The sequence below is a fragment of the Notamacropus eugenii genome, chromosome X, assembly GCF_028372415.1.
Source record: "Notamacropus eugenii isolate mMacEug1 chromosome X, mMacEug1.pri_v2, whole genome shotgun sequence".
Taxonomy (NCBI): domain Eukaryota; kingdom Metazoa; phylum Chordata; class Mammalia; order Diprotodontia; family Macropodidae; genus Notamacropus; species Notamacropus eugenii.
Genome location: NC_092879.1, coordinates 39062813 through 39090422, shown reverse-complemented (window position 1 = coordinate 39090422; position 27610 = coordinate 39062813). Strand labels below are relative to the sequence as shown.

The 27610-nt window shown below is 38.2% G+C and overlaps 1 protein-coding gene across 1 annotated transcript in view; it reads left to right on the top strand.

The window, feature by feature from the left end:
* LOC140515395 (protein regulator of cytokinesis 1-like) overlaps positions 1-20992 on the top strand; it is a 38577-nt gene extending 17585 nt beyond the window's left edge. The window contains exons 4-12 of the mRNA XM_072626068.1: positions 5367-5600; positions 5680-5850; positions 11780-11929; positions 12523-12670; positions 14619-14755; positions 16390-16485; positions 18806-18952; positions 19153-19263; positions 20656-20992. Coding sequence (XP_072482169.1) covers positions 5367-5600; positions 5680-5850; positions 11780-11929; positions 12523-12670; positions 14619-14755; positions 16390-16485; positions 18806-18952; positions 19153-19263; positions 20656-20661 — 1200 coding nt within the window. The 3' untranslated portion in view covers positions 20662-20992. The remainder of the gene's footprint in view (positions 1-5366; positions 5601-5679; positions 5851-11779; positions 11930-12522; positions 12671-14618; positions 14756-16389; positions 16486-18805; positions 18953-19152; positions 19264-20655) is intronic.
* Positions 20993-27610: the final 6618 nt, after the last annotated feature.

Sequence of the window (27610 nt, the reverse complement as noted above, 5' to 3'; positions counted from 1 at the left end):
AACTTACCCTGTGCCCTCTGTCTATATGCATATAATCCCTTCAACTACCCTAGTACTGAGAAAAGTCTCAAGAGTTATAAATATTATCTTTCCATGTAGGAATGTAAACAGTTCAACTTCGGTAAAGTCCCCTATGATTTCTCTTTCCTCTTTACCTTTTCATACTTCTCTTGATTGTTGTGTTTGAAAATCAAACGTTCTATTCAGCTCTGGTCTTTTCATCAAGAATGCTTGCAAGTTCTTTATTTCATTGAATAACCATTTTTTCCCTGAAGTATTATACTCAGTTTTGTTGGGTAGGTGATTCTTGGTTTTAATCCTAGTTCCTTTGATTTCTGAAGTACATATTCCATGCCCTTCAGTCCCTTAATGTAGAAGCTGCTTGATCTTGTGTTATCCTGATTGCATTTCCACAATACTCGAATTTTTTTTCTTTCTGGCTGCTTGCAGTATTTTCTCCTTGACCTGAGAGCTCTGAAATTTGACTACAATATTCCTAAATTCCTTTTGGGATCTCTTTCTGGAGGCGATCGGTGGATTCTTTCAATATTTATTTTACCTTCTGATTCTAGAATGTCAGGGCATTTTTCCTAGATAATTTCTTGAAAGATGATGTCTATACTCTTTTTTTATCATAGCTTCCAGGTAGTCCCATAATTTTAAAATTGTCTCTCCTGCATATATTTTCCAGGTCAGTTGTTTTTCCAGTGAGATATTTCACATTGTCTGCTATTTTTTCATTCCTTTGGTTTTGTTTTATAATTTCTTAATTTTTCATAAAGTCATTAGCTTCCATCTTCTCCATTCTAATCTTTAAGGAATGATTTTCTCCACTGAGCTTTTGGATCTCCTTTTCCATATGACCAATTTTGCTTTTTAGGGCATTCTTCTCCTCATCGATTTTTTGGATCTCTTTTCTCATTTGGATTAGTCTATTTTTTACAGTGTTTTTTTCTTCAGCATTTTTTTGGGTCTCCTTTAGAAAGAAGTTGACTCATTTTTCATTACTTTCTTGCATCACTCTCATTTCTCTTCCCAATTTTTGTTCTTTTTCTCTTGATTTTCAAAATCCTTTTTGAGCTCCTCCGTGGCCTGAGACCAATTCAAATTTTTCTTGGAGACTTTTGATGGAGGAGCTTTGACTTTGTTTTCTTCTGTTTTCATGTTTTGGTCTTCCTCATCATCCAAGTAAGATTCTATAGTCCAGTTCCTTTTTCGCTTTTTGCTCATTTCCCCAGCCATTTACTTGACTTTTGAGCTCTTTGTCAAGGTACATCTCTGCTTCCAGTTGGGGTGAGGGGTGTACTGTCAACTACGTGATTATCCCACAAGGTCCAGAAACAGTTGCTGCCTCTGCCTCTGCTGCTGCTATGGCTGCTGCAGTTTCCTCCACTCCCTTCCTCCTCTGCTACCCTGGGACTAGAGCCAGACCACTCTGCTCTCTCATACTGGTCCCACAGGCTTTTTCTAGTGACTTTCCAACTTGTCCTCTGAGTTTTGGGGTCTTGAAGTCTTTAAACTTGCACAGGTGCTGGAGATTGAGTCTCCCCAAGGCCTGCTCAGGTCCTGTCTGTGCTGACACAGCCAAAGCTGGACTGACCCTGCCCCCTGCATGGCATGATAGATACTTCCTCGTGACCTTCCAGGCTGTCTTGGGCTGGCGATTTGCTTCACTCCGACATTTTGTGGGTTCTGCAGCACCAGAATTTGTTTATAGCCATTTTTACAGGTATTTTACTGGGGTTGGGGACAGCACTCTAGAAAGTGTGTGCTGTTACTCTGTCATCTTGATTCTGCCCCCCCTATTTTTAACATTTCGCAAAAAGTTTTGAGTTCTAACTTCTATCCCTCCTTCTCTCCCCCCTATCCCCCCTCCCTTAGATGTTAAGCAATCATATATAGGTTATACATGTGAAATCATGTAAAACATGTCCTTATTATATTTTTTCCAAGAAGACTCAAAAAAAAAAGAATGAAAGGGAAAAAATGAAAAAATTTCATGCTTCAGTTTGTGTTCCAGCACTATCTGTTCTTTCTCTCAAGTTGGATAGAATTTTTCATCATTAGTCCTTTGGGATTGTCCTGGATCATTGTATTGCTCAGAACAGCTAAGCCATTCATAGTTCTTCATCGCACAATGTTGCTATTACTGTGTGCAATGTTCTCCTGGCTCTGCTCACTTTACTTTGCGTCAGTTCATGTAAACCTTTCCAGATGTTTCTGAACTCATCCTGCTTATCACTTTTATAGAACAATAATATTCCATCACAATCATATACCACATCTTCTTTAGTCATTCCCCAATTGACAGGCATCCCTTTGATTTCTAATTCTTAGGCACCACAAAAAGAGCTGTTATAAATAGTTTTGAACATATAGATTCTTTTCTTCCACCACTCTCTTTTTTTGTGTCTTTGGAATATAGACCTAGCAATGGTATTGCTGGATCAAAGGGTTTGTGCAGTTTGATAGCCTTTTCAGCATAGACACGCAGGCCTTGGTGAAGCGCTGTAAGAACTACTAGGATTTTATTCTGACCCTGTAACTGAAAGCCCCTGTCTGTTTTGTCTTCTGGATTTACCAGTAAAATATTAACTTCATGAGAACAAGGATTATCCTGGTTAACTATCTCTAATGTCTAGACTTAGCATAGTGCTTGGAACATAACAAACATTTAATTATTGTTTTACATTGAGTTATTCATGCATTCACAGGGCCAAGTTCAGTTTTCTCATATAATCAGAAAGAAACTGACTTAGAGAGGGGGAAGATAAGCACAAAAATTCAGTGGTTGAATAGCATCATAAAAATATGAAAATAATGGAATGGTATGGTAGACAGCATAATTCATCTGGAGTTGGGGGACAGGGATTCAAATTCCACCTCTGTCATTTATTGTCTGTGTGAGGTTGTGCAAGTCACTCACTTATCTAGGCCTTAGTTTTATCATATTTAGAATATGGAGATGGGACTAGGTGTCTGGTAGTCCTTCCATCTATGAAGTTCTTCTCTTATGATGCAATTGGAGCATCTGTGTTACCTACTCTAATTATGACAATAGTAGAGTGGCATACCCTCTACGAGAATATTGAGATACCAAAGAAAAAAGGGTTCATACCAGCTTATTATTAATAAGATTAATTAGGTTAATTACAGGAGTTTACTCACAAGAGGCCAACAGTCCTAGGTGGTAGCAGGACAAAGCAATACCATGAATCCCACGATCCCATCAACCCCAGGACAGGTACCATATGTGTGTGTTTGTCCTTTGTTGCTGAAGAGGACCATGCCACCAGAGAAATAATGGCATGACTTGCACTTGACTTTGTTTTGAGTGAGGGAGGGCTGTGCAGATCACCAGCCTCACTTCTCCTCCAGAACTGCCTGAATCTAGTGACCAGATATTCATCAGGATGACTGGAGATGGTCCAGGATGAGGCAGATGGGATTAAGTGACTTGCCCAAGGTCACACAGTTAGTGGGTGTCAAGTGTCTGAAGTGAGATTTGAACTCAGGTCCTCCTGACTCCTGCACTGGTGCTCTATCCACTGCACCACCTAGCTGCCCCAAGGTATCAGAAACAGAATAAGGAAGGTGTGGTGCCAGGATGGCCTGAGGTCACGAGCAAGTTTTCCCACGTTGATAGTTGTGACTTCTTTTGCTGTTTATGTTGACTCATGGTAGTTAACATTTTTTCTGTGAGGTCATAAAAGTGTAAACAGTAAATGTGTACACTGTAGCTGGGGTCAGGAAGACATGAATTCACATCCTGCCTCAAGTCCTAGCTGTGTTACCCTGGGCAGGAGACTTAATCTCTAACTCAGGTTCCTCATCTGTAAAATGGGGATAATAATAACATCTACCTGACAGGGTTGTTGTGAGGGTAAAATGAGACATTTGTAAAGTATTTTGCAATCTGTAAAATGTTGTATAAATATTAGCTGTTATTATTATCACCAAAAGTATCACTAGAAATCTTGCCAGTGTGAGTTCACCTCCATCTGTATTCACTGCTCATACCCTCATTTCAATAAGCTCTTTATGTTCCAATCCTGAATGACTATGCCATTTATTCTTGGCTTGGTCTGCCTAAGGCCAGACCCCTGGTAATTTTAGGTTCAACACTAGAACAACATGAAGCACTTGTACACATTCTACAGGTAGCCAAAGGAAATGTGCTTAACATAGCAGGAGAATGATGTGTCAACAAGGCTTGAGGTCATCTCAGGTTTGAGTCAGCTGACAGAAACTTGCTCAGATAGCTTCAGGAGCTCATCCTTGCTGCTCTGTACTTAGGTAACTGGGAAGTGATGACTCTTTGGTCCCCTAAGCCAACCAAGGAGCACAGAAAAAAACTATAGACTAATGTGTGGAAGCAGAGGTTAGGATACTGTTCCTACCCCAGCTACCTTCTGCAGGAGACTTTTCCTGGTTCCCCTGTCCCCCACCCCCCAACTGTTCGAGCCTTCCCCTCTAAGATCATTTTCCATGTACTTGATATTTCTCTTGCCCTATGCATTTATATACATGTTGCCTCCCCCATTTGAATGTAAGCTTCTTGAGAGTAGAATCTGTTTTCGCTTTTTCTTTGTATTCTCAGTGATTAGCATAATGTCTGGAACAAAGTAAATTTTGAATATATGATCATTGATTTATCAATTGTTTCATATTTCTGATATCAGAAGCAGAATGTGCCAATCAACTGGAAAACATGAAGATATTAGTCTGAAATTTTCCAGGCATAGATCCCAACTGGGGAGTGGATGGCACTGTTTAAAAACAAAAAGGAGGAAAGTAGAAAGAGACAAATAACCAGGCAGAAGAAAGGGATATGACAAAGCTGTAAATAGCTTGTGGATGAAACAAGAGTAAGCCAGAAAAACCAGAGGTTTTAAATTGCTATCCTACCTAAAGGAGATCAGATATAAGTTAAATGGATCATTATAGCTATACTTAACCAAAACCAAGCTTCTTTTCAGTTTCCCTTTAAACAAGAATTATACAGGGCAGCTAGGTGGTGCAGTGAATAGAACACTGGCCTTGGCGTCAGGAGGGCCTGAGTTCAAATCTGACCTCAAGACAATTGCCATGCTTTCCTCCCTCTGAAAAAACAAACTAGAATTATAGATGTGACGAAAACAGTCTTTGATGCTTTAATATATCTATATTGCTAATTTCTTCTGTAGTATGCTCTCTGAAAAACCCCTGAAAAAACTCTGAAACTCTAAAAAAAAAACTCTTAAAAACCCTTGTTGCTATGAGATAATTCATAAGTTGAACTGAGAATTTCTCTCACTTGTCCTTCCTTTACTTCTGACAAGGTTACTTTTAGTGTTTTTACTCTGATTCTTTGTTGTTTGGCACAGGAAGGAGAGGAGACTACCATCTTGAAGCTAGAGAAGGATCTTCAAACAAAGATAAGAGAGTTGAAAAAACAGAAAGAAGAAAGGATGCAAGAACAAAAACTACTTCAAGAACAAGACCAAAAATTGTGTGAGATTCTTTGTGTGCTCCCATACAGCTTTGACAGTGACTCAGTGCTCAGCATAGAGGAGCTGAACCAGTTCAGAAATCACCTGGCAGTTCTACTGGAAACAAAGGTACAATTGCTTTTTGACACTTTTCCTGTCTGTTTTTCACTCACTTCTGGAGTGCCCTATAACTTCTTTGCTTTTATAGGAGAGCCGATGGAAGGAATTTGTCAGCACAAAGAAGCAGATCCTACTCCGTATGAAGGATCTGGATCACAGTCCAGAAACAGATTTTGAGAGAGATGTGGTACATAAGGATGCAGAGACCTTTTGTCTGTCATTGGAGAACATAGCAGCCCTAAAGAGTCTGCTTGTCAAGGTATGCTGCTGCAAATTCAAGATATCAGTACCTTTAGTGTAGAACTTTGGAAGGAGGCTGTGGTTAGAGCCTTTACAATATTTGATTTATTTCTAGATTTGGGTTTACTAGGTATGGCCCAGCAGTTTTATGTTAACTTTAGAAACATGCAGTATTTTTCTTTCTTTTCTTGCTTTATGGAAAATTGGCAAGCTGGTAACCAAGGTAGTACCATAATGATGCCTATTGCCCTAGGTCTTTAAGGTTTGCTCACAAAAACTGTGAAAACCCAGCAGACTGGCAGAGGTGACAGAATACAGGGAATAGTCACTGTTGGAGAAGCTGCAGAAAGATGGACACAATAAAATTGGTCTATTTTGAAAAATAATAAGTGACTAAAATACTCGTACACTTTAATCCAGAGATCTTGCTGTTGGCATGGGCGAGGAAGTCAATGATTTTTTTAAAGGCTCCATATCAACTAATTTATACAGAGTAGAACTTTTTTTTCTTTTAAATTTTAATTGTTTTTTTTTTTATTTTTAGCATTCATTAAAAAAAAAGTTTTGAGTTCCAAATTCTCTCCGTCCCCCACCCATTGAGAAAGCAAGCAATCTATCAGTTACATGTAAAATCAATGTGAAACATATTTTCATATTAGCCATTTTTACAGAGCTTTCTCTGGTGGTAAAGAAGTAGAAATAGAATAGATAACCATTGTTTGGTTTTGTGGTACAAAACCATAACGAATGTTACTACCTTGTAAGACATGATGTATATGAAGAATTTAATAAGAAGAATTTAAAGAATCATGGGAAGACTTACATGAAAGTTGATGCGGAGTGAAATAAGCAGAACCAGGAAAACCATTCACAGTGACTACAATCATGTAAGTGAGAGAAACAAAAATGAAATACTGAATGAATGCTATGTAAGTATTGTATGAAGTTTGTTCTCAAAGAGAGGAGAAAATGGACTTCCTTACCTTTGCAGAGATGAGGAACTATGGATATGGAATATTACATATACGGCCAGACTGTTGATGGGATCATAGCAGCATAGATCTAGAAGTGAAAGGTCATTTAGTTCAAGCCCTTCATTTTATAGATAAGGTACTGGGCTGGGCCCATACCCAGAGTCACACAGGCAGTAAGTAGCAGAGTTGGGATTTCAGTCCTCTCCCTTCAGATTCAGCATTTTACAGAAAATGGCTCTCTGGGTAGAGGATAAAAGAGGGGTATTCAGTCAAAGACATCAATTTTTGGGATAAGGTCTCATTATTTGATAAAAACTACTGGGAAGAATAGAAAACAGTCTAGCAGAAAGCAGGTTTAGACCAAGATCTCACACCATGTACTTCAACAAGCTTCAAATGGGTAGACCTAGATGTACAAGATTCCATCAAAAACCAGTTAGAGGAGAAATGAAGAAAAGACCTTTTGCAACACTGGGTAGAAAGTTCAAGACCAGAAAAGGGATAGAGAGAATCTTAGAAGGTCCACAGAAATGGACAGTTTTGATTCCATAAAATTTTAACAAAATGCAGTTAAAATGAGACAGGATGCCAAATGGTTATATATGAATACACAGTTCTTAAAGGAAGAAACTGAAGCTATTTCTATATAACCACATGAAAAAATGCTCCAAATCACTAATTATTGTGTTGTTGTTCAATCATTTCCATCATGTTTAACTCTTCAGGACTATTTTGGAGTTTTCTTAGCAAAGATACTAGAGCGGTTTGCCATTCCTTCTCCAGGTCATTTTTATAGATGATGAACCATTTCATACTGGGTTAAGTGACCTGCTTAGGGTCACCAGCTCCTAAGTGTCTGAGATCAGATTTGAACTCCTGAAGATGAATCTTCCTGATTCCCAAATGTAACACCAATATGCTGTTCACAGCACCTACAGCGGCCATGAATATCTCAGTGAAATTCTGAATTGTGAAATACCACAGACTGTCCACATAGAAGGCAGAACCAAAACATTTATTCAGACACCAGAAAGCCAAATCCATCACAGTAACAAAAATCTATACACAACAACAATGCAGAGGACAATACCATCCCCAAGCCTTCTCGCTGCTAGGCTTCCCACAAACCAGCTCCATTAAACAAATTACAAACAAGCTTTCTCACTCACCCTAGCCAGCTGCCTGCATCCTTCCTAGTTCTCACTGCTCTCCAAACTAAATTCTCAGCTCTGCTCTACCTCTACCTCTTCCTTTTCCACCCATTCAGCAAACTCCTGTCACTACAGGTTCCATGTGACTCAAACTCATTTGACCCATGCAGTCACATGGGTCTATTAATGAATGAGAAAAATCTCCCCATATTAAAATACCATCACACCAACCCAGTGATCTATCCCTGCATTACTTAACTTTCCTATACTAATAATTAAGGAAATACAAATTAAAGCAACTTAGGTTCTCCCTCACACCCATCCAATTGGTAAAGTTGACAAAAATGGAAAGTGACAGATGTTGGAGAAATTCAGTAGTGAATACAGACAATCGGCCATCCTGTCCTATCAGTTTAAATTCGATATATACTTGAAAAAATAATCTGTGTCTAATAGAGATAGACAATTTCCTACACAATCCTTTTTTTCTGTTCCTCATGTAATGGAAATATCCATGTTTGTCGAGGTCATGATAAAAAAAAAACCTTTTTTTTTCCCCAGATACATTTGAAAGGTATCAAAGGTGAGTGGAAATGTGCTGATTTCCAAGTTTGTAGCATCTCTCCAGTGGAGGGATTTTCAGAGATCACTAATGATGGATTAGCTGTCATATTCACCAGTTATTTCAGACAGTTGTGTGTTTGAGTCTAGTGACTTTAACTCATTGAAGGCAACTAGAGATTCTCTTACCATCACCTCACTTATCTTCAGTTTCAACTTCCTGTCAACCATGTTTTTTTTGTCCTTCCTGAGATGAAAATCATTCTTCTTGGTGTAAAGCAAAGAGAAGCAAAACAAGAGTTGCATAGTTCTGCATTCTCCTTTTTATCCTTTCTTATTGTCCAGGCCATCCCAAACAGCAGTCCTGTCTCTTTGTTCTTTGTCTTGCCCCTCCATACCTAAAAAAGACCCCTTTGTTTTCCTTAGGATTCATCAGTAGCCTCAGCTCATTCTGAGTTTCAGATTCTACTTATATTTAAACCATAACGCTATTTTATACTCATCAACTGTTAATCTTTCTTTACTTCTACAGGTATATGTGTGTGTATGTGTATGTGTGTGTGTGTATATATATATATATATATATACATATATTATATATATGTATGTGTGTGTGTGTGTGTATATATATACACACACACACATACACACACACACATATTTTAAGCATCTAAATTGGTGACTGTTTTCTCCATATTGGTCCATTTCTACAAACATTTCTTCCTTTTTCTGTTTTATCAGATTCTTTTGTATTTGTTCCTTCAGAGTTCTTCAGAATTTCCTGTCCTTCTTGGCCTAGCTTCCTCTGTAGAATTTTAGGCCGTGGGATAGTACCTGCTCTTTCTTTGAATCTTCTGAAATTGGATTGCCCTCCTAAAATCCAAAATGTATTCTGGGATGCTAAATTTCCCTTTTTTCTATCAGAAATGTTAAAATAGCATGGTCACTTCCTCACAGGGTACCCATTCCTTTAAATTTGCAGCCAGTTCCTTATTTTAGTCAGAATCCAAAGCCAGACGAGTACTTTCTGCAGCTTTTTTTAATTTTGGGGAGTAAAATTATCATTGAGAAGTCAATAATTTGACAGAAAATCCTAGCATGTCTAGATATTTGAAGGTCAGGTCTATCTCTGTTTCTCAAATATTATGCATTCTATATTCTCTTTCTGCTTAGGTCAGCTGTAGTATGGTAATATTGGCATCTGTTTCTCCCTTCATGTATCCTTACCCAAATGTTTTACACATCATTCCCAAACTAGAGAGGTGAATTTCCTCAGGAGGCATTCTTCATATGCAACAGTACTCTACCATCCCTATAATCTTTTCTCTTCCCTTTAAGTAGAGTCTGCCCTTTAAAGCCATATTCCAACTATGTATCCCATCCTACAATTCTCAGTTATAGCTGTGATATCATATTTATCCCCTTGCACTGAGATAGCTAGTTCATCTTATTATCCATATTTTATGTATTTGTGCATTGACATTTGAGGCTGCACGTCATATTGCAAGCTTGGAGACTGTTTTCTGTGTATTGATTTGTCGACTTTGGGGGTATTATTCTTTCTATGTTGAACCTGCTACTCCCTGTAGTATCTGGCTTGGCAAATATCTGTGAATAATTTTCTCCCTTCCCCGCCCCCCCCCTACATTTTCAGTATAGACAGTATAGACTATATATCAGATGAAAAGACTCCAGGCAAATATATTTTTGCTGGCTCTTGTTAGGTGTACTGAAGCTTTGGGTAAGTGCTCATCAGTCCTTTCATTTAAGCTTTGGTCCAGAAATCCAAATTCTCTTTTTAGCCTTCTTAATCAGTTCACTTCCAACATCCACCTCTCTTCATAGCCTTTTCTTCAATTAGTAGCAATGGGGAAAATATCCTAAGGCCTTTGTTTTCTTGTACAGTGTTTCATAATCACTGCTACTCTTCTCGATATGATTTATCCTTTTGCGAACTGCTAGGAGAGGGCAGTGGTAATGTTAATAGGTTACATTTATACAGTTCCTTAAAATTTACAGAGTATTTTACAATCTCATGAGGAAACCAAGGCAGAGACTAAGTGACTTTCCCAGAGTCACACTGCTAGTAAATGTCTGAGGTAGAATTGGAATCTGAATCTAAGACTTTAGCCATTATCACAATGTTTTATATATTCAGTCTACCTCTGAATTATACATGGTTGATGTACCCCTCAGCAGGAAGTCACCTCTATTTCTTCTTCATCTGACTAGTACTAAAGAACCCTGCTCTTGGCAACATACCAGTTCCACATTGTCCTTCCTTCAGAGCAGAACACAAGGAGCTGTTTCCTCCTGAGAGGGCCCACTTCCTTGCTCTGTGGAAAGAGCCTTGTATCAGTTGCAGAGCTCAAAATGATGAAATCTTCCTTCTCCACCCCCATCACATTTTTTTCCATCCTTCTGCCTCCCCACACAGGTTTGGATTCCCTTATGCCTCTTCCTGTTTTTATTCTTTTGAAATACTTCTTTTCATTCTTTACATGCTCATTTCATTTGCCGTGACACCTTGCAGTATAAACTTGAGAATCAGAATTGTTTCATTCTTTGGTTTTGAATTATTCTTCACTGATAGATAAACATAATGTATTTTCTCCAAATTGTTACAAAATTGCCCATGTTCTTCCAACTTGTGGGAAGTGGTAGGCTTGGTGAATAGTTGCTTGTTCCTACCAATTCACCACCTCTGGGTTTCTGAAAGACCTTTATTTATAGTAAACTTCCTAGTCCTTTTCACCAGCTTGTTCAGCTGCCTTAATCCTAGTTAATATTTCTGTCAAAGCCCTAATATAAACAGAAGCAGCACTGAACTATTATCTGAAAGGCTTTAAATAGAAACCCAACACCTAGCCAGTTTTCACTTCCTGGCTATTTCTAAACCATGTTGCTTCAACTCATTTCCACTGGAATGTGGTTTCTGTCCCTAGGATTCTGGCCTCCCATGAGTGAACTTTTGCCATGGAATTATCAGAGCGCCACAGCACTACCAGCCAATTCCAAGCCAGGTTGCCAGTCATGTCTACCTCCCTTTCATGTGTTATCTTCCCACGTTAGAACAAAAGCTCCTTGAGAGCAGTAATTAGAGTAAGCCCTTAATGTTTTTTCATTAATTCACTCTTTTTTAGGCTGATCAGATTTCAGACATCCAGTCTGTTCCTCTACCTTGTTGTGTCAGCATCTGCAGCTATTTGTCTTTAGAGGGAGGTACTTTGCTTTGAATAGGAACTCATTTTCTTTGTTGCAGCTAGAAACGGAGAAAACTGAGAATGAAGCTGCATGTAAAGGCCTACGCTCTCGAATCATGGAACTCTGGCTCTGGTTACAAATACCTATGGAGGAGAGAGAAGCTCTGGCCGCATCCCTGACTGGGTCAAAGTCCAAAATCAGAGAAATGGTAAGAAAATATCATATGCTAGAGATGGGCAACCTTTCTAACCTGGTATGTTAAGGTTCTGATTCTTTTTGTTAAGTGTGCCAGACATGGTGGGAAGAAAGGATTGATGACTGCTGTCCAGCCTCTGACCTGTGAAACATTTTTTGCAGCATGGAAATGGGGTGCATTATCTTTGGTGTGTATACCATAGATTGCCAACTCTTATAACAAAAGTTATGTTTTTCCACTAGTTTTGGCAAGGAGACCTTAAATATGTCTCCAGGCTTTCTGGGTTTTGGTTACTGTCCTCTGAAAGCTATTTTAGAACTTTGTGGAAAACTTAGGAAACTAATGACCCTCTTTTATAGATTCATTCTTGGAAACCATCTTGGAACATACTTTTAAGTCACTGAATATCTTAAATTATGAATTAACCCTTTATGGCCGGTAATCTTGCCTGTTATTTGGAACTCTGAAAACTTGGCAGATGATTAGGTGAAATCAAAGTCTAAACTGTTGCTTGACTAAACAGAAGAAGCTTGGCATAAAACTAATATTAAACCTGTTCTAGAGAAAAAGGAGAGGCATTTTTGGCACTTTTCTCCCCTTTGCAGCTACAATTAGAAGCAGATCGGTTGGAGGATCTGAGACTTCAGAACTTGAAGAAAATGATTACAGCAATCAGGGTGGAGCTGGTGCTATATTGGGAAAGATGCTTTTACAGTCAACAGCAGAAAGAAGCCTTCACCCATTACTATGATGGTTAGTATGGATAGACTTGCCTGCTTACTACTGTATTTCTATAAGCCAGGTCTCCTGACAAGAAGAAAATACATTTGAAAAGGAATTCAAGCTAGATTATTTTTTCTGGTTATCAATGTAATTCTTGTACAGATACTGTTTGTAAGGCTGTTAGAAGTAATCTGCAGCTTCTCTCATTTGAAGCATTTCTTCTAGAAATGATATGACAGAGTAGGAAAGGAATACGAAACTTTTCCCTCTTGAATCTTTTAATTTTAGCTGGCCACCTTGGATGAGATACGTCTATGCTTATCAAGTATGTGAATTCTGACCATGCTTAATCCTGATGCAGAGGATGCAAAAGAAGTTTAGAAAACTTGGGTCCTACCCTTAAGGAGCTTATATTTTCATTGGAGAGAGATGGCTAACACAAACATGATAAATATCATGAAATAACCATAGACAATAGAAGGCAGTATGTGATTATATGAAAAAAAATAGTACAATTAAATACTAGACAAACAGTAACTGAGATGAAATGGCAAGGAAAAACTGGAAGTAGGAGGTAAAATTTGACCTGGGCTTGAAATCAGGATAGATAGTATTTTGATAAAAAGTGTAGAATAGATATAGTATGAATGAAAGCATGGAGGTTAGAATGAACATAGTATTATCTATTTGGGGGAGGAGTGTGAAAAGTAAGGTTGTGCCATTAGGGGTATTAGAACATGCATTCTTAACCTTTGTGACATAGACCTCTTGGGCAGTCTGAAGGCTCTGGACCCTTAATCAAAAGAATGTTTTTAACTGCCTAAAATAAAACACAAAGAATTACAAAAGAAACCAATCATATTTAGTTGTGTGTGTGTGTGTGTGTGTGTGTGTGTGTGTGTATCCAGAGAGAGACAGCAGAGACACAGAGAGAGAATACGCATGCATGTATTCATATATGTGTATGTATATATGTATTTTTTCCTGGCCCTAGAAGGATGAATAAAAGAATATGGTCTTTATTCTTTGGGTGGAGAGCCATCAAAATCTTTTGAGCCAAAGGGTGGTTATTATATTTTATTAAGGTTAGTTTAGAGAGAGATTGGTCATGTGCTTTGTGCATTGGGGATACAAAGAATGACAAAAAAGTCTTTACCCTCAAAAAGTTCACAACTGATGGAAGAAACAACATGCAAACAATTATGTACAAGCAATATCCAATGCAAATTGGAAGTAAAATGAGGGAATGCAGTAGCATTAAGGGAGAAGGCTTCTTGCAGAAGGGTGAGATTTTAGTTGAGAAGGTGAGATTTTAGTTGAGACTTGAAGGCAACCAGAGAAACCAAGAGGCAGAGATAAAGAGGGATAGAGAGCCTTTACAAATGCCTAGAGTTGAAAGAAGGAGGGTCTTTGGAACTCAAAGTTATAAAAAGTAAAGGTTAAAAATTGTTTTTACATGTAATAGGGGAAAATATTAAAATCAAATCAATAAAGAGATTGTAGATAGCTTTAGAGACAATTGAATGATGAGGTCAGAAGCCAGATTGGACAAAGCTAAGAGGAAAAGAAGTGAAGGCATAGACTGTAGATATCTTCCTTAAGGAGGTCAGCTACAAAAGAGAGGAGAGCTCTATAGGTTAATAACCAGGACAGAGAGATGGATCAAGTGAGAATTTAAGGGTGGACGAGATAGGGGCATGTTTGTAGATGTCAGGGAAGCCTGTAGTAGACAGGGAGAAATGAAAGATATTGGAGAAGGTAGGGAAGAGAAGAGCAATTTGATGGAAAAGGATAGGATGAAATGGATCGAGTGAGGCTCAAGTGATCAAGAAGCTGGGATAAGAAAGAGTGTAAGTGTCTCGTTATACTTGGAAAATTGGGGTATTTTACTATACTAGAAACAGGAAATACAAGTGATACTAGGTTATTTAAGTTTAGAGGAATTTCAAAATTTGACTCCATTATTACCCTTACACAGAGAACTACACAGAAATCTTGCTACAGCTACATGATGAAGAACTTGTGAAGTTGAAACAATATTATGACTCCCACAAAGAACTCTTTGAAGGTGTTCTGAAGTGGGAAAAGAGCTGGAGTCTTTTCTTGGAGCTTGAGGTATTTTTTCAGAGGGAGGGAAGGAAGGAAAGGTAAGAACAGAAGAAATAAATTACCCTGAACACAATTGCTTAAACCCTATTCCCTTGCTGCAATGAGATATCTGAAAGCTGGTTTTGCCTCCTAAGTCTCCTCTTTACCACAGGTCATGTCTTGTTGACTTCTCATGAACCTACTTAAAGATCAGTTCTAGTTGGGAATATTTTGGATTCCTTTTCTAGCAGCTTAGTTGTTAGTGCAGCGAAGGAATATCTTTTTGCCTCCTGGAAGGTATGGTTTTATGGAATTAAAGGACTTTCAGGAACTAAATCTTCCTTCTGTGTTTGGATTTATTAGTTAAATAGTAGCTCTCATTAAATTATGTTGTCTCAATTTACAGCAGCAGATGACTATAGTAACCTTGTGTTTTACAAGTGTGTAAAGACTTACATTTTGGGGATAAGAATTCATTTTTTAGTAAAAAAAAAATGTTGAAAAAACTAGAAAGCAGTTTGGCAGAAATTGAGAATAGACCATTATCTTATACCATTTACCAAGATAAGGTCAAAATGGAGACATGACTGAGATAGAAAGAGAGTTATTACAAGAAAATTTGAAGAACATGGGACATATTACTTATCAGACTTAGAGGTTAACAATTTTTGAATAACAAGAGAGAGAGAGCAGCATGAGGTGTAAAATGCATAATTTCAATTACATTAAATTAAAAATGTTTTGTACAAACAAAGCAAACATAGCCAAGTTCAGAAGCAAAGCAGAAAATTGGGAAACAATCTTATACATTATTTCTCAAATAAAGGAAGAGGAAAGTAGCAAATTTTGGAGGGGAGGTGGAACAATTGGGACACTAATTCATTGTTGGTGGAACTGTGAACTGATCCAACCATTCTGGAGAGCAATCTGGACGAATTATTAAACTGTCTATACCCTTTGACCCAGCAATATCACTACTAGTTGTATGTGCAGAGATGATTACGGAAAAACGAAAAGAGCCTATATGTTTTAAAATATAGCAGCTCTCTTTCTGGTGGCAAAACTGGAAATTTCAGGGATGCCTGTCAGTTGGGAATTGGCTGAACAAGTTGTGTCTTATCATTATGATGGAATACTTTTATGCTATCTGAAATGATGAGCTCAGTGACCTTGGAAAAACATGGATAAATTTGCACAAAATTATGAAGAGCAAAATGAACAGAACAAAGAGAACATTTTATACCATAAAAGCAATGTTGTTTTAAGAAAAACTTGAAGCAACTAAGTCATTTTGACTATTATAAATACCCCAATTAACTACACATGACCTATGGAGGGAGATGCAACCTGAATCCAGAAAAAGAACTGATAAATAGAAGTATGTATAGAATGATTTCACATATAAATACATATCTGTGTCTATTAGTGGCCATCTCTATGGCCAGAGTGGAGAGGGAAGAAAAAAAGAAAAAAAACTTGTGCAATAGGTTTAATATATATTTTATATAAATAGCAAGTTGTAGATAATAGATTTGCAGTTTCATGTGCAGTCCTCTTTTTTTCCTATTTTAATGTGTCATGGAAATGTCTGTTTTATTTCTTAAGTTCAGAATAAAATAAATTTTGAAAAATAAATAAAACAAAATATATTGTCTCCACAGAGAAAAACTTCAGATCCAAGTAGATTTATGAACCGTGGTGGAAATCTCTTGAAAGAAGAAAAGCAACGAGCCACGCTCCAAAAAACACTCTCTAAGGTAGACAATGCTTTTTGGAGTGCTCCTTGTGTTTTGCATGCAGGGTCCCTTATTTCAAATCTATCTAAAAAGCAGAATGAGGAAAACAACACACACTGATTATAACAACATCAATGGAAGGAACAAAATTTTGAAACTGAATGCTACTTGATGATAATAACCAAACTTGACCTGGAAGAATTAAGAAAATGTCCCTTAATATCCCTTTCTTCTTTGTAGATGTGGAGTTTTTAAGTTGGATTGATGTCTTAGTTAGTTTCGCTGAACTGCTTTGTGCCCCCACCTCCACCCAATTTTGTTCTTTGTTATAAAGGATGACACACTGAGGAGGAAAGAATGAAAGAGATAAATTCAGGAATAAAGGTGACAAAAAATTAGATACCAATAATATCTTTTAAAATCTATCCTTTAAGTTTTCTGCCCAGCAGTGACTATAGTAGTCCACTGTTTGATAAACTCAAAGATTCCAAATTCTGGGATAAGAACTCATTATTTAACAAAAACTGCTGGGAATATTGGAAAATAGTATGGCAGAAACTAGGCATAGATCAGCGTCTTTCACCATATACCATGATAAAGTCAAAATGGGTACAAGATTTAGATATAAAGGCTGATACTATAAGCAAACCAGGAGAGCAAGGAATAGTTTACCTGTCAGACTTATGGAGAACAGAAGAATTTATGACCAAACAAAAGATAGAGAACATTATGAAATACAAAATGGATAATTTTGATTACATTAAATTGCAGTTTTTGCACAAGCAAAGCCAATGCAGCTGAGATTAGAAGGGAAGCAGAAAGCTGAGAAACAATTTTTACAAGTGTCTCTGATAAAGGCCTAATTTCTAAAATTTAGAAAATTTAATATTTTAAATATTAAAGTCATTCCACAATTGATAAACGGTCAAAGGAGATGAACAGGCAATTTTCAGAGGAAGAAATAAAAGCTCTCTCTAGTCATATGAAAAACTGCTCTAAGTTACTATTGATTAGAGAAATGCAAATCAAAACAATTCTGAGGTACCACCTTATAGCTACCAGATTGGCTAGCATGACAAAATAGGAAAGTGATACATTTTAGAGAAGATGTGGAAAAGTTGGAACACTAATTCATTGTTGGTGCAGCAGTCAGCTGATCCAACCATTCTGGAGAGCAATTTGCAACTATGCCCAAAGGGCTATAAAAATATGCATACCCTTTGACCCAGCAATAACCCTTCAAGGACTGTATCTCAAAGAGAGCATAAAACTGGGAAAAAGACCCACACGTACAAAAAACATTTATACCAACTCTTTTTTGTGGTGGCCAAGAACTGGAAATCGAGGGAATGCCCATCCATTGGGGAATGACTAAGTAAGTTATGGTATGTGAATGTCATGGAATACTAATATTCCATAAGAAATGATGATCAAGTGGGCTTCAGAACAACCTGGAAAGACATACATGAACTGATGCTGAGTGAGGGGAGCAGAACCAGGAGAGTATTGTATTCAGTAACAGCCACATTGTGTGATGGCCCACATTGATAGACAACTCCAAAATCTCATGATGGAAAATGCTATCCACATCCAGAGAGAAAACTATGGGATCTGAATGCAGATCAAAGCATACTACTTGCTTTCTTTTTTGTTTGTTTCTTCTTTCTCTTGGTTCCTCCCATTAATTCTAGTTCTTCTTTACAACATAGCTAATGTGAAAATATATTGAATATTAATGTATATGTGGAGACTATATCAGATTGCAAGCCATCTTGGGGAGGGGGAGAAAATTTAGAACTTAAAATCTTATGGAAGTGAATGTTGAAAACTAAATATAAATAAATAAATTAAAAAAAAGTTTTCTGCCCAAGAAACAAGTCCCTCTATATTAATTTCTCCGAACAGATAGAATGCTATCTGATAGCTCTTTCAGGAAGTCCATCCTTGCTAGAGTTGTCCATTGGGTCACAGAAGATGTTCTCAGGGTAGAACTTCCTCATGAATAAGGATTCTCATGAAGACCTCCAGTCGTTGAGACGTGGGCTTTGCTGTATACCATAGCATCAAGTGCCGTCAAAACAAACAAATTTGAAAAAGAATGACTGTGGTTTATATCTCTTTCCTCCATCACTTGTTTTCTAAATAAGCCTGGATTTTGTTTCCAGATGATCAATTTTACATACATTCTCTGTCTTTGTCTCGTGTTTTACTTAGAGTCACAAACATAGTGAAATAGCACAATGAGCCTCTGAATGGAAGATGTAACCCTTTGAGAACGGCAAGCTTAATAGGATATTAGTAAGTTATTGATAGTAAGCTTTTCTTTTTTTAATGACCTTAGCTAGAAGAAAAGTTGAAAGCACAGATTGAAATGTGGCAAGAGCAACATTCCAAGGTTTTTGTAGTGAATGGCCAGAACTTCCTAGAATATATGACTAAACAATGGGAGACGTTTCATTTGAAGAAAGAGAAGGAAAAGGAGGAACGAGTAAGTAAGCAAACAGAGAAGCTGTGAGCTCTTTGAGCATTGTATTTCTGCTAAGTTGTATGGATTGTAATAGCATATAGTCCATGTCCATCCCTTGCCTTCCATTTTATGCATGCTGTAGACTAGCTTTGGGGCTCTGCCTTCCTACCCTCATTTTGCTTTGGTGTTGTCCTTACCACTGACGATTGTTATTCCTATAGCAACTAAAGAAGAGCCAGCATACAGGAGCAGTAGGGTTACGCAGCAGCAGATCCAGAATACCCTGCAGGAAGCAAGAACCACGGCCTAGTTCATCGGGCAAAGCCCACAAGGTAATCAAGCTTTGCCTTGCTAAAAAGTCTTCCTCCTAGTCAGAGAAGAATCATTTGGAAAAAAGATAGCAGGATTAATATCCAAAATGGCAACCTGCTGTCTTGGAAAGTTTAATCCAAGTTGGTTGAGTCAATGGTATCACAGCCCAGCACCATTTACCTAATCATTGCTTACCTTCTTTTGGGAGTGGGACAGGGACAGTTTCTCATAGATCCTCTACCTCACTAACCACCACAATAACTAGTGAACACTCAGCCGTCTATCTTATTTTAACTGCATTAAGGTTTTAGAGTATGGAGTCAAGAGGATAGGAATTTTCTAGAATTGTATTATAAACTTGGAAGGAAGAAAACAAGAGCCTACTATAGGTGCTATGCTAGGCACTTTTCAAATATTATCTCATTTGATCCTTAAACCTGGGAGGGAAGGATTGCTATTCTCCTCATTTTACAAGTGAGGAAACTGAGTTTAAGTGACTTGCCCAGGTCACACAGGTTTTGAACTCAGATATTCCTGACTCCAGGTCCAGCTTTATGCCTCTCTAAATTAGAATTGAAATTCAAAGCTGGAATAGGCATCAAGCTAGCGTAATAAATGAAGGAACATTAACTATATGACCTATGGGGCTCCTTCTATCTATAAATTCCTTCTGTCCTAAAATTCCGTCTAGCAAAGGGATGAACAGTTTTTCCATTGCTATGATTAGTCCTTTTATTATTGACTGATAAGCAAAGGGTTCTCATCATTCCTGTTCTTTTGGTCAGGTTCAAGCCAGGCACTTGCATGAAACAGGATTTCCTGTTGCGGAGCTGCTACTGTTCTCACAGCCTGAGAAACCATGTTTCTTTCTAGTTATTATGATTTCATTAAATGTCCATTAGCTTATTCTTCTGATGGTCTTTATATTTTGCTTCCAACTTCTCTCATGCCATTACACTTCAGCCTAAGGTTGGCTTGGCAGCAGTTCCCAACAGAACTCTCAGCCACAGATAATGATAAACATGTCTTGTCCTTGTAAGAGAAGGTTGAAGTGCCAACGTTTCAGCCTTTTTTGCCCTCTTGGGTACTACCTCTTCACCAAGTATCTTCTAGACATGGTTCAGCATGTCTTAGGGCATAACTTTGTGCACCTGAGCTTTTTGTTACTGTACCAAGCAACTCACCTTGTGTTTTTCCATGACTCTTGCTAGTATAGGTAACTTAGATGTGCCTCATGGCATCATTCCCTCTGCTTGCCCCTTCTAAACCATGCCTGGGACTATCAGTACAGCTGCTCTGCTTGGTGTGTGTCAAGGAAGAAAACTTCTCAGACGTACCAGATTTCTGGGCTCTTTCTGGGAATGTGCTTCCCGCCTCCCACTTTCCTCATCTGCTTTTTATTTCTCTTCCAGCGGTAAAAATCATCGAGGGCTTCCACCTTTGAAATCTTCAGTGCTCTCCCAGTTTGTACTGCTTCATGCCTCCTAGACTTCACTACAAGTTTGATTGTTGCGGTTAGTTTGGTTTTTTTTTTCTTTTTTTAAATATTCTTTTTGTTCATGCTGGACACAAGAAAAATACTCTCCTGAATCTAAAGGTCCCTTTGTAGGCCTACATGGTCCTAGAAATTTAACTGTAATATTTATTTATGTTACTTAACAATAATACATATGTATTTCACATGCTTTATCTTTAAGTAAATAATTGAAAGCATAAATGTATACATTAAATATAAAATATTGTATCATTTTCTACCCTGTTTTCTTTTGACTTATTAAAATGAGATCAATTAATTTCTAGTATCTGCAAGAGAAGAAATACCTTTGGTGACCTTTTGGAAAACATTTTGACTAAGGTGATTGAGTCAGAAGAAAGATTACTAGAGATATAGAAGCCAGTGCATAGAAGAGAGGAAAGAGCAGTAGGTCTGTTAAAGATTTGGTGTTTACAATTGATTAGTCACATGCTGTCTGCTAAAATTGGGGGAAAATACAAAATGTAAGTCCCTACCTTTCAGAAGTTCACAGAAAAGGAAATTTAAAACTAATATGAATGGAGTAATTTAAAAGTACAAATCTTGTCCTACGTGAATTAAAAGAAAAAGGATTTTTTCATACCTTAGTCAGGATAAATGTGATGGCAGTGGTAGCTAGATCATGCCATATTCATATCATGGAGCGGCTTAGAAGCTTGGGCAGAAAGCATGAACTCAGGACAGTTCAGTCCAGCTAATTGAATTTGTTGGTCCCTTCCTACCTGGCCTATTGCTTGATAATTAACTCGTGCATTGAACATATCAAAAATAAATGAGGAGGGCAGGGAGAAACTGTGCCAGTCTTATGTAGCCTCTGTCTATTAACTTTCTTATGTAAAAACTTCTTATGCCAAATTACTCATGAATCCCTCCAGGCCAGCTCCAGCTACCAGGACACTTTCATAAACCAGTCACAACTGGAGTATTTTACACATTTTATTATAGTGTTGGAAGCAGGTAATGCTCAGAGAGGAGTAGTTGAGATGCCTTTTAGGGGGCTAGAGAATACACTGGACTGGTGATGGCCCACTTGCCACCCCACCCCCCAAGTGCCCACATTTGATTGACCGCTGACGGGGGAAATACTACATGCAACAGTAGCCAAAAAGCTGTCTTGTGATGGGGAGAAAGCTAGTCCCTCTTTACCCTTTTCCCAGTTGCTACCTAACACAACTACCTTTCCAGCCAGGCACAGCTGCTTCTATATTTTTGTTCCTTGTGTAGCAACAGACACTGTGCCTGTTAAGCACTGTTAAGGACAATGCAGAAAGTTAAGAAACAAGGGCTGAAGGGGCTCTTGGCCCCAGCCCTGGCACTGGAAGTGAACCCAACTTCTCTCCTTCTTCTTGCTGGGATTGATAAGCCCATATTCCACTGCCTTTGTAAGGCAAGCAGTTGCTGCCCTTATGACTGATCTAGCTTCATTCACTCATGACAAGGACAGAGGATCTCCAACATCTCACTGTACATTAGTTTCACCACGATTTCCCTTGAAGCCTCCACTATGTTCAGTACCACCACAGCACCATGATGCTGCAGGTCCAGATTAGGACTCAACAGCAGAACTTGTAGGATCTTTAGCCAATGTGTTGTGTAGGAAAAAGACCTGAGAAAGAACCTAAGGTTCTTCAAATACAGAAGTGGGATTGCCCCCCTAAAAGTGGGTTCTTCTCACTCATACAGCATAGTAGAACTATACCTATTCCAGGGATGGATAGCACAAATCATGTCCTAACTATACTCACATAAAAATAATATTTCAGGCAGGGACACTGAGTGAAATAAGGGATTTCCAGACCTTCCTGATGAAAAGGCCAGAGCTCAATAGAAAATTGGATCTTCAAACATAGGTCTTTTATTTTTTATGTATTTTTTATTTTTTTAAAATTTATTTACCTATTTATTCATTTCCACAAAATTTTGGGTTCCAAATTTTCTCCCCATTTCACCCCTCCCCCCTAAAATGCCGAACATTCTAATTGCCCCTATCACCAATCTGCCCTCTCTTCTAACATCCCTCCCTTCCCTTTTCCCCATCTTCTCTTTTGTCCTGTAGGGCAAGATAACTTTCTATACCCCATTATCTGTATTTCTATTTCCTAGTTGAAAGAACAATACTCAACAGTTGTTCCTAAAACTCTGAGTTTCAACTTCTCCCCATCCCTCCCATCCCTCCTTCCCCACCCATTCCCTTTGGGAAGGCAGGCAATTCAATATAGGCCATATCTGGGTAGTTTTGTAAATGACTTCCATAATAGTCGTGTTGTGTATGAGTAACTATAATTCCCTCCATCCTGTCCTGCCCACCATTGCTTCTATTCTCTCTTTTGATCCTGTCCCTCCCCAAGAGTGTTGACTTCAAATTGCTCCCTCCTCCCACTGCCCTCCCTTCCATCATCCCCCCAACCCTGCTGATCCCCTTCTCCCCCACTTTCCTGTATTGTAAGATAGGTTTTCATACCAAAATGAGTGTGCATTTTATTTCTTCCTTTAATCGAATGTGATGAGAGTAAACTTCATGTTTTTCTCTCACCTCCCTTCTTTTTCCCTCCACTAAAAAGTCTTTTGCTTGCCTCTTTTATGAGAGATAATTTGCCCCATTCCATTTCTCCCTTTCTCTTCCCTATATATTTCTGTCTCACCGTTTAATTTCATTTTTTAAAAGATATGATCCTATCATATTCAATTCACTCTGTGCTGTGTGTGTGTGTGTGTGTGTGTGTGTGTGTGTGTGTAATCCCACCAGCTACCCAGACACTGAATAGTTTCAAGAGTTCCAAATATTGTCTTTCCATGTAGGAATGTAAACAGTTCAACTTTACTAAGTCCCTTATGATTCTCTTTGCTGTTTACCCTTTAGTGCTTCTCTTTATTCTCGTGTTTGAAGGTCAAATTTTCTTTTCAGCTCTGGTCTTTTCATCAGGAATGCTTGAAAGTCCTCAATTTCATTGAAAGACCATTTTTTCCCCTGAAGTACTATACTCAGTTTTGCTGGGTAGGTGATTCTTGGTTTTAGTTCTAGTTCCTTTGACTTCTGGAATGTCATATTCCTCGCCCTTCTATCCCTTAATGTAGAAGCTACTAGATCTTGTGTTATCCTGATTGTATTTCCACAATACTTGAATTGTTTCTTTCTAGTTGCTTGCAGTATTTTCTCTTTGACCTGGGAACTCTGGAATTTGGCCACAGAGTTACTAGGAGTTTCTCTTTTTGGATCTTTTTCAGGTGGTGATTGGTGGATTCCTTGAATACTTATTTTACCCTCTGGTTCTAGAATATCAGGGCAGTTTTCCTTGATAATTTCATGAAAGAATGATGTCTAGGCTCTTTTTTTGATCATGGCTTTCAAGCAGTCCCATAATTTTTAAATTGTCTCTCCTGGATCTATTTTCCATGTCATTTGTTTTTCCAATGAGATATTTCACATTATCTTCCATTTTTTCCATTCTTTTGGTTTTGTTTTGTGATTTCTTGGTTTCTCATAAAGTCATTAGCCTCCATCTGTTCCATTCTAATTTTGAAAGAACTGTTTTCTTCAGTGAGCTTTTGAACCTCCTTTTCCATTTGGCTAATTCTGCTTTTGAAAGCATGCTTCTCCTCATTGGCTTTTTGAACCTCTTTTGCCAATTGAGTTAGCCTATTTTTAAAGATGTTATTTTCTTCAGCATTTTTTGGGTATCCTTTAGTAAGGTGTTGACCCACTTTTCATGCTTTTCTTGCATCTCTCTCATTTCTCTTCCCAATTTTTCCTCCACCTCTCTAACTTGATTTTCAAAATCCTTTTTGAGCTCTTCCATGGCCTGAGACCAATGAATACTTATTTTGGATGTTTGGGATACAGAGGCCTTGACTTTTATGTCTTTCCCTGATGGTAAACATTGTATTTCCTCATCTGAAAGAATGAGAGAAGGTATCTGTTCACCAGGAAAGTAACCTTTTATAGTCTTATTTTTTTCCCTTTTTTGGGCATTTTCCCAACAAGTTACTTGACTTTTGGGTCCTTTGTAGGGTATACTCTGGGACCTGTAAGTTCTCAGTTCCTCCAAGGTGGCACAATCAAGCATGTACTTGTCTGGGCTCAGGGAAGGATTTTTGTGCCCAGAATCTTCACAGAGTTTCCTCTCCACAGGCACCTGACCTCTATTTCAGCCAAGCTAGCACTGGGGAGCGGGGGGGGGGGGGGGGATTCAGTCAAGCTGCTGGGGTGGGGCCTCCATTCAGTAGGAGACAAAGACCAGCTGCCTCAGGGTGTCTACACAGGGCTGAGGTAAGACTCAGCTCTTCAGTGCCCCCAGGGTTTTTTTCGATCTGGCTATGGTCTCAGGCTGCTGTAGGGGCTGCCCTGAGAACTCCTGCCACCTGCCAGATGTGAAGGCCCTTCTCCCTTCCTGGCCAGCTTAATAAATCCTGTCACTGACCTTTGGCGCCTGTGGGTTGAGGGATCTGTGGACCCTGTGCTTCTGGGACTGAAGATTCCACCCCGGAGGGCTGTTCACAAGCCATGCGCATGGCCAAGGCTGGGCTGGGCTCCGCACTCTGAGCTCTGCTCCATGTCTGGTGCAACTGACGTTTCCTGTGGGTCTTTCAGGTCACCCTGGGCTGGAAATCTCCTCCACTCTGTTGTTCCCCACTTCTGCTGCTCCAAAATTTGTTGAGAGTCCTTCTCTACAGGTGTTTTATGGGTTGTGTGGGGGCAGCCTCTGTATGTGTGTCTTTCTACTCTGCCATCTTGGCTCCACCTCTTCAAACATAGGTCTTGAGAGAGGCATATAAAAGTAAACGGGGAAAAAACTTGTTGTTCAAGATGAGTGAACTGTTATTTGTTAATGTTTAGAAATGTACATGTATTAAGATATATGAAAGGGATATACATAGAGGGAGTGGTATAAAGAAAATGATGTCATGATGAAAATGTAATTCAAGAATGTGAAGGGATTGTAATGGGAGATGTGAAAAAAGAGGAGTCAGAAAAGGGTAAATTACATCACAGGAAGAGGCACAAAAAATATATTGCAGCAGAGGAGAAAGGGGAGGGAGATGAGCATTGTTTGAGAGTTACTTTCATCTGACTGAGTTCAAGGAAGGAAGAAAAACTGAGTTAAGTATAGAAATACAACTAACTCTATAGGCAGTAGGAGGGGAAGCTAAAAAGGAGGGAAGAAGTAGTAAGGGAAAAGGGGATTAAAGGACAGAGGGCTGAAAGAAAAGAAGAAAGACTGAGGAAGGCTGTGATCAAAAATTAGAACTCTGTGGAGGAGAGGGGAGAAGGAATAACTAAAAGTATAAAAAAGGGGAAAGGGGATGGAGGGAAAGACACAGATAGTAGTCATAACTGTGAATGTGAATGGGATGAACTCTCCCATAAAACAGAAAAGGAAAGCAGAATGGATTAAAAACTGTGATCCAACAATATGTTGTTTACAAGAAACATATCTGAAACGGGCATACACACAGGGAGCAGAATATATCGTGCTTCAGCTGATGTAAAAATAAAGCAGGGGTAGCAATCCTAATCTCAGACAAAGCATAAACAGAAATGGATCTAACTAAAAGAGATAAGGAAGGAAATTATGTCCTGATAAAAGGCACCATAGACAATGAAACAATTTCATTACTAAACATGTATGCTCCAAGTGGTATAACATCCAGATTTTTAGAGGATAAGTTAAGGGAGTTACAGGAAGAAATAAACAGCAAAACTATCCTAGTGGGTACCTCAACCTCCCCCTCTCTGAACTTGATAAATCTAACCTCAAAATAAACAAGAAAGAAGTTAAGGAGGTAAATAAAATTCTGTATAAGGTAGATGAGATAGATCTCTGGAGAAAATTGAATGGGGTAGAAAGAAATATACCTTTTTCTCAGTGCTACATGGCACATGTACAAAATTTGAGCATGTACTAGGCCATATAAACCTCACAATCCAGTGCAGAAAGGCAGAGATAGTCAATGCGTCCTTCTCAGATAATAATGCATTAAAAATGATATGTAATCAAAGGCCATACGTATATAAACCAAAAATTAATTGGAAACTAAACAATCTAAACCTAAAGAATGAGTGGATGAAATAACAAATTATAGAAACAATCAGTAATTTCATTCAAGAGAATGACAATAATGAGACAACTTACCATATCTTACGAGATACTGCAGAAGAAGTTCTTAGGGGAAGTTTTATATCTTTGAATGCCTACATGAATAAAATAGAGAAAGACGAGATCAATGAATTGGGCATGCAGTTGAAAAAGTTAGGAAAAGAATGAATTGAAAATGCCCAAGTAAATGACAAATTAGAAATACAGAAAACCAAGGGAGAGATTAATAAAATTGAAATTAAGAAAACTATTGAACTAATAAATATAACTAAGAGTTGGTTTTATGAAATAAACAATGAAATTGATAAGCCTTTGGTCAATTTGATTTTTTAAAAAAGAAAGAAGAAAATCAAATTACCAGTATAAAAAATGAAAGGTGAACTAACCTCCAGTGAGGAGGGAATTAAAACAATAATTAGAAATTACTTTGCCCAACCGTATGCCCATAAATTCAGCAATCTAAATGAGATGGATGATTATTTAAAAAAAATATAAATTGCCCATATTAACAGAATAGGAAGTTGAATACTTCAAGAACCCCATTTCAGAAAAAAGAAATTGAACAAGCCACCAATGAACTCTCTAGGAAAACTTCTCCAGGGCCAGATGGATTTACAAGTGAATTCTATGAAACATTTAAAGAACAGTTAGTTCCAATACTATGTAGACTATCTGGGAAAATTGCCAGAGAAGGAGTCACACCAAATTCTTTTTATAATACAAATATGGTTCTGATAC